This window comes from Bombina bombina, chromosome 3 (assembly GCF_027579735.1).
Source record: "Bombina bombina isolate aBomBom1 chromosome 3, aBomBom1.pri, whole genome shotgun sequence".
Classification (NCBI taxonomy): domain Eukaryota; kingdom Metazoa; phylum Chordata; class Amphibia; order Anura; family Bombinatoridae; genus Bombina; species Bombina bombina.
Window position 1 is genome coordinate 116,392,893 of NC_069501.1, and position 16,235 is coordinate 116,409,127.

Sequence of the window (16,235 nt, forward strand, 5' to 3'; positions counted from 1 at the left end):
CTGCAGTGTAAATTCTGATACTCATGGTTTACCCTGCTGCTTATAGAATGCTGAACAAGTTGAGAACAGTATCAGTGTGTGTGTGTGTGGGGGGGGGGGGGTTAATTCTAATTTTTACTTTTTATCATGAGTCATGATTTCTTGTGTAAAACACCGATATTTTATAAAAAAAATATATACTTGTACATGCAAGTGTATCATTCTTCACTTAGGTAGTGTGCTTTTTATTACTGCAGCAGAAATTAATGAATTATTCTCTTTTTTTTTAGGTGGCCATCCCTGTAAAAGTACCATGGCTTTCAGTAAAGGATACCGGATCTTTCATAAACTGGACCCTCCTCCATTCAGCTTAATTGTAGAAGCAAGAAACAGAGAAGAATGCCTTCTGTTTGAGTCTGGTGCAGTGGCTGTGCTCTGTAAGTCCCTTTAATATTTACTGTATCTGGGTATTTATAGGGAAATGATTATTATTTTGAATTTATGCTGGAACACGAGTGATACAAACTGTAAATTCTTTCTATGGAGGTCTTTGCTTTCTAGATGCTAAAAGCTTCCTCTTAAAGGAACCCGTTACCATATGAAAATGATGCAGCATATCTGTAAAAGCAGACTACAAAATATCACATGAGCATTTGTGTGTAAATCGGACATTTTACCATTTTACTTCAATGTCCTCATCTTATCATAGTAAAAGCTGTCTGAGTGGTTATCCTAAGCTGTGCTCTGCATGGTGAAAAAAACAAACAAACAAACCGCTAGTTAGCATCATCCGTTAACAATTTGGCCTTGTGCTCTTTTCCCCCTTTAGATCTCACTGTTTTTTCTTGCAAACTAAAAGGTGGTGAGATTGTAACAAGATATGCAAAACACTTATTGCAATTTATATCAAAAATTCTATTTCAACAATATTCCTTTTTCCAATTTTAGCTTTGTATTTGGTTCATCTGAGACATCAAAACACTAACCACAAAGACTTTAATTAGCATTTGTCATTATTGAATTGAATAAGGGACCTATGGCATAATTTATAATCAAGTTCTGCACTACATGTGCACTCAACAGTCTAAATAAAGGCTCTTATTAGCTATTTTATACAGAATGTAATATGTCCATCCTAAAATAACTGGAGTGCTGCTGAAACATCAGAAAATTTTGTGAGGGGAAAAAATGAATGCTGCTCCGAAGGGGCAGGTCCATCAGTGGCCAAGGTCATAGTTGATAATTCTTTTTTAACTTAATTTTATTTATTTGATACATTATTATTTAAAAGTCCTAATATTTATGTGCATCTTTTCTACCACTTTTTTAGTTAGTAGTTGTAACATATTTGTTAAGTCTCACCATTTCCAAAAGGGATCTAAATATCTGTTGTGCAGTGAATGAAAAACACCCAGCGCCACTTTAAGGGCCAAACTTATGGCCCTAATTTTTCAGCGTGGGTGTGCTGGTCTAAAGTATGGGACCTATTATTCTTTCTTTGGTGGGACAGTGTATTATGTAAGCAACTTGAAACAGAGTGAGTGCAGATGATTTAATGGGTCTGATTGTGTTCTGGATAAAATTGACATAGATATAACTGAGATGCCTGTGAAGGTTCGGTGTGGCTATTGCTGCTTGCCAAAGGGATTAAATAGTTGTGTTTTTGCTTTCTAAATGGTTTGTTTAGAGGGACAGTGAACACCTTGTAATTACAAGACATTCCTGTTGTGTTGCTATAGAATAACATATTAGCCAAGTTTAAACATTTTTAAAACAAATTAAGTGATTTCTGCAATTGTTTTTTCCACTATCCAAACTCCTCCCACCTCTTGTCTTATTTGTAGGAGATAATCTGGGCTTGAGTCTGCAGACCACAAGGCAACAGTCATTATTTTAGTATAAAATTCATTGTTTGCAGCAAATTAGGGAAACATATGTAGCATGGTTAGCTTTAAAGTCTGCAGCGTGCATTTCCAGCTCTAAAGATTAGAAATCCACAGTTTTCAGAGGTAAATTACATGGAAAGTGGGCACAAAAAAATGAAAATTCATTGCAAAAGTAATCTACTACACATAACTAAACATGCTAAAATCTCATGGTGTTTACTGTCCCTTTACGTGTGAAACAATTGATTCACTGCTTCAGACACAGGAATGGCCTGAAACTAAAATGTTAGTGTTACACAGTGATAAAACATACAAACACTACATGAGTTATACTGTGCATGGCTGGAATTCTCTCTTGTGATAATGCAACAAGGATGGGAATAACTTCCCACTTATTGAATTATGCTGTTGTACCAAACGAGTGTGCGTCCTTGTCACCCTTGCTTGGTTATAGAATGTATTACAAGTCATTGTCTGCCTGGCACATGACACCTTTTTGTTCATATGTCTTATTAAAGGGGCAGTCAAAATTAAACTTTTGTGGTTCAGACAGAGCATGCAATTTTAAAGAACATTGCAATTTTCTTCTTTGTATCCTTTGTTGGAAAGCATACCTAGATAGTCTCAAGAGCAGTCATGCACTACTTGGAGCTAGCTGCTGACTGGTGGTTGCACATATATACCTCTTATAATTGGCTCACCCAACATGTTCAGTTAGCACCTAGTAGTGCAGTTCTGCTCCTTCAACAAAGGATACCAAGAGAATGAAACTGTTATTTAAATGGTATGGTCTATCTAAATTATGAGAGAAAAATGTGAGTTTTTTTATTGTAATGCAGAAATAAAATGCTCTAGTTTGTCAGAGCATGCTGTTATGTAGCAAGGGACACCAATGCAAAATGTTTAACCCCCATAAAGGGATTAAATGGACAGTGTACTGTAAAATTGGTTTCCCTTTAATGTGCTTCCAATGATTTGTTATACCAGATGTATAGTTTAAAATGTATGGGATACTGCTCTTTTATGTTTGTTTTTTTATATGATTTAGCTATTTTTCCCAATTGAAACAGCTGGGCTGAGCTTGTATGGAGAGAATACCTTAGTAGCTTATATCTACACAAAATCCTCAATAACTTATCTCAATGTATTTACAGTGAGACCAATACTTAGGGCCCAATTCTGAAGTGTTCCCTGGTATGGAGAGATATCAACTTATGTTATTGAGCCTTAAAGGGATACTTAACCTATTTTTTTCTTTGTTTAATGATTCAGACAGAGCATGCAATTTTAAACAACTTTCTAATTTACGCCTATTATCATGTTTTCTTCATTCTCGTGCTATCTTTGTTTAAAAAGCTGGGATGTAAAACTTAGCAACTGGACCATTTTTTCTTCAGAACCTGGGTTATGCTTGCTTATTGGTTTGCTAAATTTAGCCACCAATAAGCAACCGCTATCCAGGGTGCTGAACCTAAAATGGGCCAGCTCGTAAGCTTTACATTCCTGCTTAAATAAAGATAGCAAGATAATAATAATAAAAAAAAAAATAATAATAGTAAATTAGAAAGTTGCTTAGAAATTGCATGTTCTATCTGAATCATTGAAGACATTTGGGATAATAATAATAATAATAATAATAATAATAATTTGTGATTTATATAGCGCTTTTCTCCCTGTGAGACTCAAAGCACTTTACAAATATACTGTACCAACATAAGACATAAAAGTTAGGAGTTTCTGAAGGTCAGATAAGCGGACTGAATGCCTGATGGAAGAGGTGGGTCTTTAGCTTTTTTTAAGAGTCTGTAAGGACGGTGCCTCTCTGAGCACGGTGAAGAGTTCCAGAAAGTATGGGCAGCGTGGCCGAATGCTCTGGAGCCTGAGTTTGTCCTTATTCTTGGCACTGAGAGGAGGGATGTGTTGGCTGACCTAAGTGAGTGGGATAGGATGTAGGGTATCAGGAGCTCTTTCAGGTACTGTGGGCCTTGGTTGTTTAAGGCTTTGAAGGTCAGCAGGACAATTTTAAAATATGTTTGCCAATTAATTGGAAGCCAATGCAGGGAGTGGAGAACAGGTGCTATGTGGCAGGAGCAAGTTTGATTGGTCAGTAGTCTGGCTGCTGCGTTTTGTACCGTCTGAAGGCGATGGAGTTCTTTTTTTGGGAGGCCCAAGTAAAGTGCATTGCAGTAATCTAGCCTAGAGGATACAAATGCATGGATTAATGTTGGCATATCTTCCGGTGGAATTAAGTGTTGTATCCTGGCTGTTTTTCAGATGAAAGTAGGCAGATTTTATTACGGAGGAAATCTGCTGTTTAAAAGATAGTCCAGCGTCAATCAGCACTCCAAGGTTTCATACCTTTGCTGAACTAACGAGTTCAGAGCCTCCAAGCTCCAGGCCAGTTGGGTGATCGTGGGATATTTTTGATGCCCGGGGTCCCCTCACCAAGAGTAACTCTGTTTTTGTCCGGGTTCACTTTGAGACAGCTAGCATTCATCCATTCTATGATGAGGTCTGTTAAGCAACTGTTTATGCGGCATGCTGGGTCTGTAGTATCTGGAGCAAAGGAGTAGAGTTGTGTGTCATCAGCGTAACAATGATACCTTAGGCCATGCCGGTCAATGATTTGGGTTTAGTGTCCCTTTTTAATATAAAGCATATTTGTGAACTCCCCTTAATGAGAGACACCATTCCCAAGGTAAAAATTGCTTTAAAAAAATTCCCCGAGGGGCTTTGTAATACTGATGAGGCATCTTATAGAATCTCACCAGACAAGAGCTTTAAAGAATGAGTCCATATGAGAGACAACTGAAAACTAAGTTTTTAGTATCCCTCTGTCGCACACCCCACTGGGAGCATGATTTCTTATAAACTTTCTCGTTTACATAGATTTTCTATAACCAGTACATAAAGGTACAGTAAACGTTGGGAAAAATGTTACATAATTCTGCACTGTGTATAGAATTATGTAACATGACAATAGCCTTATGATTTATTTATATTTGTTAAACGCATAATATGTCCCCCCAAAATATACTTACCTCAGTTGTGAAGCCGTCCTCTTCAGTGCGGCTGCTTTTTCAAACAGCGCATCATGCGCTCCCTGTCTAATCACAGCAAGCCCGATCGCACCTTTCAATTACATGTAGCACACTCCTGCACTAACTAAATATTGCAGAATTGTGTAACATTTTCCCCAATGTTTACTGTCCCTTTAAAGGGACAGTAAACCTTAAAAATAATGTTATATAATTCTGCACATAGTGCAGAATTATATAACATTATTTAAGTGCTATAGTTCTAAAAGCTTTTTTTTACCTTTTTAATATGTAAAAATTATGGCGCTTTTACAGACCCGCTCTCTGCTGAGCTGTGACAGGAGCGAGCTGCACTTAGTGCTATGGCGCGGTCGGGCCGGGCTGTGACTATACAGCTGGCCCGATGCGCTGACTAAAAGCGCCATAATTTTTACATATTTAAAGGGAAAAAAGCCGTTTAGAACTATAGCACTTAAATAATGTTATATAATTCTGCACTATGTGCAGAATTATATAACATTATTTTTAATGTTTACTGTCCCTTTAACTATTAAAATTTTCAGTATAGGTGGGAATACATCCAGCAAAAGCAGCTATTTCAAATGACAAAATAAAGGTACATTTGTAATTTGTAATCAATTTAATACACTCCATCAGGTAAAATGGACCATTGGCAATGCATTAAAGGGGAGAAAAAAAAATCACAGCACTGTCCTTTCAAACATGTAGCTAAAATCCTGCTGAGGAGTTTTAACACATTGCTGCTGCTGAATAGAATACCTCCTGTAATTTGCAGCTACATGCATATGCCACTTCTGATTTGCTCAGCAGCCACAATTTTTTATTTTAGATTTTAAGCTGGACTTTAGCTTTGTGTTTAATCCCTTTGTGAATGTTAAACAATACTTAGCAAGGGCCATTCATAACATCTTGCACACCAAAGCAAGCCATTTGTGCATTAGAATGTCTCTTTAAATTGCAATCAGATCAATGCCCATTGGAAACCGGTGGTCTGAAATCTGTTCTCTCCTATTAATATGTCATGATACACATTTATTTATTTATTTATATATATATATATATATATATATATATATATATATATATATATATATATATATATATATATATATATATATATATATATATATATACATACATACATACATACATACATACATACATACATACATACATACATACATACATACATACATACATACATACATACATACATACATACATACATACATACATACATACATACATACATACATACACACACACACACACACACACACACACACACACACACACACACACACACACACACACACACACACACCCCCCTCGGTTTACAACGATTCAATTTGCACCGTTTCAGAATAACAACCTTTTTTTTCAGTCGTGTGACTGCTAATGAAAAGCATTGAGAAGCAGTGCATTGATTAAAATAGCCAGTAGGCGGAGCTGTCTGCTTGTGTTGCGGCAAAGATATGCAAGCCAAGCAAGCTGAAATTAATCAGTTTAACCAGACCTGAGCTATCAAGCAGCTTGCAAAGGAACAAGATCTTCCTGTCTATAAATCAGTCCAGATTGGAATGCATAGAAAGAACTGTTTGCAGAAAAATGCAAGTAAAGTCTGTGTTGTGTGATTATTTTATTAGGTTTATAATGCTGTTTAGCATTTAAAGTCTTCATTTCAAAGCTTTAAAAATAATGTATTAGGTGTTACTTATGCCAATTTTGAGAGGGGCCTGGAACCAAACTCCCTCACTTCCCTTTGACTTACATTATAAACTGGGTTTCAATTTACAACGGTTTCAATTTACAACCATTCCTTCTGGAACCTAACCCCGGCGTAAACTGAGGGCTACCTGTATATGTATGTATGTATGATAGAATTGAAAAAGAATCCCCGTACACTGTGGCTTTTATTGATTTGTATTTTATTTGCTCTTACAGGGGCCATAAAGTCAAAATGTCATGGTTTAGGTAGAACATGCAGTTCTAAACAACTTTCCAATTTACTTCTGTTATCAATTTTGCTTCCAGCATTATACACTGCCATAGAGGGCTAAAGACAAGTGTACACTTCTGAGTTCCTACGAGACTATGCAGAATTACTCTTCTACAAGGGATACCAAGAGAACAAAACTGATTATAGAAGAAAATTGGAAAGTTGTTTAAACTTGAATATTATACCTGAATCATAAACATTTAATTTTGAATTTATTGATCCTTTTTGATAACATTTTAAGGGATAGGAAATTAAACTTGCAGGATTCAGATAGAGCAGGTTATTTTAAGACACTTTAAAATTCACTTCTATTTTCAAATGTGCTTCGTTCTCTTGGTATCCCTTGTTGAAAAAAGAATATGCACATATCATACACTAGTGGGAGCTAGATGGTGATTGGTGCCTGCACACATTTGTCTTTTGTGATTGGCTAACTAGATGTGTTCAGCTAGCTGCAGTAGTACAATGCTGTTCCTTCAGCAAAGGATAACAAGAGACTGAAACAAATTTAATAATTAAAGTAAATTGGAAAGTTATTTAACCCTTTAACGACCACAGCACTTTTCCATTTTCTGTCCGTTTGGGACCAAGGCTATTTTTACATTTCTGCGGTGTTTGTGTTTAGCTGTAATTTTCCTCTTACTCATTTACTGTACCCACACATATTATTATATACCGTTTTTCTCGCCATTAAATCTTATAATTTACTATAAAAAAAAATATAAAATATGAGGAAATAATTGAAAAAAACACACTTTTTCTAACTTTGACCCCCAAAATCTGTTACACATCTACAACCACCAAAAAACATCAATGCTAAATAGTTTCTAAATTTTGTCCTGAGTTTAGAAATACCCAATATTTACATGTTCTATGCTTTTTATGTAAGTTATAGGGCAATAAATACAAATAGCACTTTGCTATTTCCAAACCATTATTTTTCAAAATTAGCGCTAGTTACATTAGAACACTAATATCTTTCAGGAATCTCTGAATATCCATTGACATGTATATATATTTTTTTAGTAGAAATCCCAAAGTATTGATCTAGGCCCATTTTGGTATATTTCATGCCACCATTTCACCGCCAAATGCAATTAAATACAAAAAATTGTTCACTTTTTCACTAATTTTTTCACAAACTTTTGGTTTCTCACTGAAATTATTTACAAACAGCTTGTGCAATTATGGCTTAAATTGTTGTAAATTCTTCTCTGGGATCCACTTTGTTCAGAAATAGCAGACATATATGGCTTTGGCATTGCTTTTTGGTAATTAGAAGGCTGCTAAATGCCACTGCGCACTACACGTGTAATATGCCCAGCAGTGAAGGGGTTAATTAGGGAGCTTTTAGGGGTAATTTTAGCTTTAGTGTAGTGTAGTAGACAACCCCAAGTATTGATCTAGGCCAATTTTGGTATATTTCATGCCACCATTTCACCGTCAAATGCGATCAAATTAAAAAAAACGTTAAATTTTTCACAATTTTAGGTTTCTCACTGAAATCATTTACAAACAGCTTGTGCAATTATGGCACAAATGGTTGTAAATGCTTCTCTGGGATCCCCTTTGTTCAGAAATAGCAGACATATATGGCTTTGGCGTTGCTTTTTGGTAATTAGAAGGCCGCCAAATTCCGCTGCGCATCACACGTGTATTATGGCTAGCAGTGATGGGGTTAATTATGTAGCTTGTAGGGAGCTTGCAGGGTTAATTTTAGCTTTAGTGTAGAGCTCAGCCTTCCACCTAAAACATCAGACCCCCTGATCCCTCCCCCACCCCACAATTGTCCCCGCCATCTTAAGTACTGGCAGAAACTCTGCCAGTACTAAAATAAAAGCTATATTTGGGCTTTTTTTTTATTTATTTTTTTAAGCATATTTACATATGCTGCTGTGTAGGATCCCCCCTTAGCCCCCAACCTCACTGATCCCCCACCAAAACAGCTTTCTAACCCTCCCCCTCTGCCTTAATGGGCGCCATCTTGGGTACTGGCAGCTGTCTGCTAGTACCCAGTTTAGTAAACAAAAGTATGTTTCTTCTGTTAAGTGTGATCAGTCCACGGGTCATCATTACTTCTGGGATATTACTCCTCCCCAACAGGAAGTGCAAGAGGATTCACCCAGCAGAGCTGTATATAGCTCCTCCCCTCTACGTCACTCCCAGTCATTCTCTTGCACCCAACGACTAGATAGGATGTGTGAGAGGACTATGGTGAAAAACAGGAAGGAGCTGTTGCTCGCTACAGATAAGGCTGGAAACCTAACCAGTCCTGGAACAAGGGCAAGCAGACTAGGAAACCTGCTGCTGCCCCTAAAACAGCATGAATTGAGGGCCCCCGATCCGGGATCGGATCTAGTGGGGGGCAGACTTTCTCTCTTCGCCCAGGCTTGGGCAAGAGATGTTCAGGATCCCTGGGCGCTAGAGATAATATCTCAGGGATACCTACTGGACTTCAAATACTCTCCTCCAAGAGAGAGATTTCATCTGTCAAGATTGTCAACAATCCAGACAAAGAAAGAGGCGTTTCTACGCTGCGTACAAGAGCTCTTGTTAATGGGAGTAATCCATCCAGTTCCACGATCGGAACAGGGACAGGGGTTTTACTCAAATCTGTTTGTGGTTCCCAAAAAAGAGGGAACTTTCAGACCAATCCTGGACTTAAAGATCCTAAACAAATTCCTAAGAGTTCCATCGTTCAAGATGGAGACTATTCGGACAATTTTACCTATGATCCAAGAGGGTCAGTACATGACCACTGTAGATTTAAAAGATGCTTACCTTCACATACCAATTCACAAAGATCATTATCGGTACCTAAGGTTTGCCTTCCTAGACAGTCATTACCAGTTTGTGGCTCTTCCATTCGGATTGGCTACAGCTCCAAGAATCTTCACAAAGGTTCTGGGTGCTCTTCTGGCGGTACTAAGACTGCGGGGAATCTCGGTAGCTCCTTACCTAGACGACATTCTGATACAAGCTTCAAGCTTTCAAACTGCCAAGTCTCATACAGAGTTAGTGCTGGCATTTCTAAGGTCACATGGATGGAAGGTGAACGAAAAGAAAAGTTCACTCGTTCCACTCACAAGAGTTCCCTTCCTGGGGACTCTTATAGATTCTGTAGAAATGAAGATTTACCTGAGTTAGGATTCCTAGGATATTGTCTTTTCTACAAGAAGGTTTAGAAAAGGGTTTATCTGCTAGTTCATTAAAGGGACAGATCTCAGCTCTGTCCATTCTGTTACACAAACGTCTGTCAGAAGTTCCTGACGTCCAGGCTTTTTGTCAGGCTTTGGCCAGGATTAAGCCTGTGTTTAAAACTGTTGCTCCACCATGGAGTTTAAACCTTGTTCTTAATGTTTTACAGGGCGTTCCGTTTGAACCCCTCCATTCCATTGATATAAAGTTGTTATCTTGGAAAGTTCTATTTTTAATGGCTATTTCCTCGGCTCGAAGAGTCTCTGAATTATCAGCCTTACATTGTGATTCTCCTTATTTGATTTTTCATTCGGATAAGGTTGTCCTGCGTACTTAACCTGGGTTCTTACCTAAGGTAGTTACTAACAGGAATATCAATCAAGAGATTGTTGTTCCTTCTTTATGCCCAAATCCTTCTTCAAAGAAGGAACGTCTACTGCACAACCTGGATGTAGTCCGTGCTCTAAAATTTTACTTACAGGCAACTAAGGAATTTCGACAAACGTCTTCTCTGTTTGTCATTTACTCTGGGCAGAGGAGAGGTCAAAAAGCTTCCGCTACCTCTCTTTCTTTTTGGCTTCGTAGCATAATTCGTTTAGCTTATGAGACTGCTGGACAGCAGCCTCCTGAAAGAATTACAGCTCATTCTACTAGAGCTGTGGCTTCCACTTGGGCCTTCAAGAATGAGGCCTCTGTTGAACAGATTTGCAAGGCTGCAACTTGGTCTTCGCTTCATACTTTTTCCAAATTTTACAAATTTGACACTTTTGCTTCATCGGAGGCTATTTTTGGGAGAAAGGTTCTTCAGGCAGTGGTTCCTTCTGTATAAAGAGCCTGCCTATCCCTCCCGTCATCCGTGTACTTTTGCTTTGGTATTGGTATCCCAGAAGTAATGATGACCCGTGGACTGATCACACTTAACAGAAGAAAACATAATTTATGCTTACCTGATAAATTCCTTTCTTCTGTAGTGTGATCAGTCCACGGCCCGCCCTGTTTTTAAGGCAGGTAAATATTTTTTAATTTATACTCCAGTCACCACTTCACCCTTGGCTTTTCCTTTCTCGTTGGTCCTTGGTCGATTGACTGGGAGTGACGTAGAGGGGAGGAGCTATATACAGCTCTGCTGGGTGAATCCTCTTGCACTTCCTGTTGGGGAGGAGTAATATCCCAGAAGTAATGATGACCCGTGGACTGATCACACTACAGAAGAAAGGAATTTATCAGGTAAGCATAAATTATGTTTTTTTTTATTTTTTTTTTATTGCCCTTTTCTGTAGTGTAGCTTCCCCCCCAAGACCAACCCCCCACCCCTTCCAGAACCCTTAGATGATGATTTTTTTTTTTTAAAATATGTGTGTTTTTTTTACTTTTATCAACTTTCTTTTCTGCAGTGTAGCGGTTCCCTCCCGCTCCCGCCCCGTGCGCGCGCACTCTTGTGCGCGCTCCCGTCTGTCCCGCCCCCTCCACTCGGCACATCGATGGACGCCCACCCGCCTCCCAGACTTGCTCCCACCTACCAACGATACCGGCCTCCGATGTCCGGTGCAGAGAGGGCCACAGAGTGGCTCTCTCTGCATTGTATGGCCAAGGGGGGTTATTGCAGGATGCCTCGATATCGAGGCATCACTGCAATAACCGGAAAGCAGCTGGAAGCGAGCAGGATCGCTTCCAGCTGCTTTCCAGACCAAGGACGTACGCCACATGTCCTCAGTTATTAAAGGGACAGTCTACACCAGAATTTTTATTGTTTTAAAAGATAGATAATCCCTTTATTACCCATTCCCCAGTTTTGCATAACCAACACAGTTATAGTAATATACTTTTAACCTCTGTGATTATCTTGTATCTAAGCCTCTGCAACCGGCCCCTTTATTTCAGTTCTTTTGACAGACTTGCAGTTTAGCCAATCAGTGCCTGCTCCCAGATAACTTCACGTGCACGAGCACAGTGTTATCTATATGAAATACATGAACTAACACCCTCTAGTGGTGAAAAACTGTTAAAATGCATTCTGAAAAGAGGTGGCATTCAAGGTCTAAGAAATTAGCATATGAACCTCCTAGGTTAAGCTTTCAACTAAGAATACCAAGAGAACAAAGCAAAATTGGTGATAAAAGTAAATTGGAAAATTGTTTAAAATTACATGCTCTATCTGAATCATAAAAGTTTATTTTGGCCTAGACTGTCCCTTTAACTGTATTTTTTTGAGGACGTGTGGCGTACGTCCTTGGTCGTTAAGGGGTTAAAATTGTATGTTCTATCCAAATCATGAAATAACATTTTGGGGTTTCCTGTCACTTTAAATATAAAACAGGCTGTTGTATGACACACATTACTAGTGCCTATGTACTGTGCTACCTTTATTTAAATTGGTTGCTTGTATGCACCTATTTCTATTGGTCAATATTTGCTGTGATCTGTCATTCAAGTAATGCTTGCTGGATTTTCCATCGTTAAACAAAAAGTGTGTGTGTTACTGTTCAGATATTCCAGTCTTGCTAGTAATAACTATACAAATGTCTTCCTTGCTTGCACAATGTCTGCTTGATGGTATCATCTGACATAAATGCCGATAGTACTTTATTTAATGTTTCTCTGGGAGCACAGATGGCAGATAATGTGCTTGCTATATATGTATGTATATGGTAAATGTCTCCAAATAACATAAATAGAATAAAGTGCTGTCAGATTGTAATCTAAAATGGTTATGCTTAGTAAATAAGAAAAAAAGTCATTTATTTTGCTATTGATTACTTGAAAGATGCAGGTTTCTAATTTTGAGAAATATAAGTGCCCATTACTGACTTTACAAGACTAACCCTGCGACATATCTGTCCCTAGCTGGCCTCAGCATAGGTGATAAGATATGACTGCAAAACAATGTAAGTTTGGATAAAAGAATGCCAGTGACAAGCCTTGTCTCCAGTAACAAGTTAAGATTGGCTACTACAAACAAGGCTAGCGGTAGTGGTGGTGTAGGGGAGTTTGGCCATTGAAAAACAATTTTAATGTATTCAGAACATTTTCTCACTTTACTGTTACGTTAATTTATTGCAAGGCCACAGAATAATTCTGTCCCTTTAATCTTCATTAGCAAGTGTGCGATCATCATTTTAAGCCTTTTGTTTTTGTGTATGCACTGAAGGTTTAAGGGTACTGAACCCACATTTTCTTTCATGAATCAGAGAATGCAACTTTTCTAATTTACTCCTTTTTATCAAGTTTTCTTCGTTCTCTTTGTATCTTTTATTTGAAAAAGCAGGAATGTAAGGTTAAGAGCCGGCGTATCTTTAGTTCAGCACCTGGGTAGCGCTTGCTAATTGGTGTCTGATTTGGGTTCAGTATCCCTTTTAAGCTTCTAATATTTACTTCCAGCTCCTTCAAAACTATTATTTTTTTTTTAATGTATAATTATTCCTTATGTAGTCCCACCTCTGTGGCTTCTAAATGTTATGGGACCTGAAACCTTTCATGAATCAGACAGAGCATACAGTTGTTCTAAACAACTTTCCATTTTTACTTCTGTTATCAAATTTGCTTCATTCTCTTGGTATCCTTTTTGAAGGAGCAGCAATGCACTGCTTCTACTTGGAGCTAGCTGGGCACATTTGGGTAAGCCAATGACATGAGGCACTTATGAGAAACCACCAATCAGTAGCTAGCTCCCAGTAGTGCATTGCTGCTCCTAAACCTACCTAGGTATGTTTTTTTAACAAAGGATACCTAAAGACCTTTTTTGTGTCATTTGATGGTGACCCCACCTCTCCAATTCCTCTGTCTGTTGGAGGACCTCAAGGATCTGTTCTGGGTCCTCTACTCTTCTCCATCTATACTTATTTACTGGGTAAACCTATCAACAGTTATGGCTTCAAATATCACCTCTATGCTGATGACACCCAGATCTACCTCTCCACCCCTTCTCTCTCAATATGTCCTTTCTCATGTCACCGACTGCTTATCCGGCATATATTCCTGGATGGCCTCTCACCACCTAAAGATAAACATGTCCAAGACTGAGCTCCTTCTAATTCTCCCCTCTAGCTACACGGACTTCTGACTTTTCTATCCCTGTAGATGGCATCGCCATCGCCCCAAGTCAGCTGCTTCGGAGTTACTTGACTCAAATCTATCCTTCAGCCCCTACATTCAATTGCCACAACCACCTACGCAATATTTCTGAACGTTAACACCCCAAAGCAAATAATCCACTCCCTTGTTATTTCCCGACTTGACTACTGCAATATCCTACTTGCTGGTCTTCCTCTTTCCCGCCTCTCCCCCTTTCAATCCATCCTAAATGCCTTTGCCAGGCTGATCCACCTTTCCCGTCACTCTGTATTTGCTGCACCTCTCTGCAAGTCCCTTCATTGGCTCCCTATTCACAACAGAATTAAATTCAAAATTCTCACCCTTACATACAAAGCTCTCACCAGCGCCGTTTCCCACTACCTATCCTCTCTAATCAACAAATATACCCCAGCCCGCCCACTAAGATCAAACAGTGACCTGCTTCTTGCATCTTTGACTATCACCTCTTCCCATGCTAGACTGCAGGACTTGTGTCGTGCAGCACCTACCTTCTGGAACGCTCTCCCTCGTGCTGTCCGGCCTTCACCTAATCTTTCTTTCTTTTTTTTTTTTTTTTTTTTTTTTTTTTTTTTATTTAGAATTTTTATTGAGGATCTACATATTACAATTATCAAGCATACATAAAGATGAACAATTAGTAATTGTACAGATGTCGTGACAAAGACATATATGCATATCACAACAAAAGAAAAGGGGGCGCCCTTGAGAGTATCTATAAATGGTAATATGTAGTATATGAGGTAGCTTATATGTTACCAATAGAAATGCACTTTTCAGTATAAATGATGATACACTGATTCAGTAGTAACTAGTATATATGTTGTGGACAGAGTAAATAGATGTTAACCTATACAATTTGATAATCACAATGTTAATAGGACAGTTGTATCTCACTCAAAACTAGTATATACGTTGTGAACAGAGTAAATAGATGTTAGCCTAAACAATTTGATAATCACAATGTTAATAGGATAGTTATATCTCACTCAAAGATAGTGGTTAATGGGTGACAATGATCACTATATTGTCCTTTATAAAGGTCTTGATAGTAGAATACCAAGGCAGCAATCTGTAGTGGTCCAGACCAGGATCCAATTAAGCAATCTAAAATATCAAACAGAGACAGATGCGCCACATGGCCCAATATTGTAGTTTCCAAATTTATGTAGATTTTACTATATAGTTGAACTCACATGTATTGGAGCACCTCAATTGGTGCAAATGACACAGTCTGGGATCTATAACAGTCACCCAGCAGACCGGCCTCTCGAGTTGTTCAGGGTCTGTGTAAAATAGAAAACACAAAAAAGCCTATATGGCCTAGTATTGTATGACTAGAGTGATTTCACACCAGATAGTAGTATAAGATTTTGAACTCACATTTGGTGAAGCATCCCCAATGATGCTATAGAGACAAGCTGGGATTAATTCAGTCACCCAACAGACTTAGCTCGTGGCATACAGCATGCAATAGTCCTCTCAGTGGTCTTTAGGTCAGTGATATCCTCAGATAAAAACCAGTTCATAGGCAGCAAGTGTTTATAGTAAAAGTTAAAATCACTTTAATAAAATAATATTAAATTGCGACGCGTTTCTCAGTCTCAGACTGTTTCCTCAGGCATAATCGCCTGCCTGAGGAAACAGTCTGAGACTGAGAAACGCGTCGCAATTTAATATTATTTTATTAAAGTGATTTTAACTTTTACTATAAACACTTGCTGCCTATGAACTGGTTTTTATCTGAGGATATCACTGACCTAAAGACCACTGAGAGGACTATTGCATGCTGTATGCCACGAGCTAAGTCTGTTGGGTGACTGAATTAATCCCAGCTTGTCTCTATAGCATCATTGGGGATGCTTCACCAAATGTGAGTTCAAAATCTTATACTACTATCTGGTGTGAAATCACTCTAGTCATACAATACTAGGCCATATAGGCTTTTTTGTGTTTTCTATTTTACACAGACCCTGAACAACTCGAGAGGCCGGTCTGCTGGGTGACTGTTATAGATCCCAGACT

General features: G+C 38.4%; 1 protein-coding gene across 1 annotated transcript in view; it reads left to right on the forward strand.

Moving 5' to 3' along the window:
- The window catches only part of SYNJ1 (synaptojanin 1), a 364,762-nt gene that overhangs the window by 6,687 nt on the left and 341,840 nt on the right, over positions 1-16,235 (forward strand). The window contains exon 2 of the mRNA XM_053705173.1: positions 270-416. Coding sequence (XP_053561148.1) covers positions 293-416 — 124 coding nt within the window. The 5' untranslated portion in view covers positions 270-292. The remainder of the gene's footprint in view (positions 1-269; positions 417-16,235) is intronic.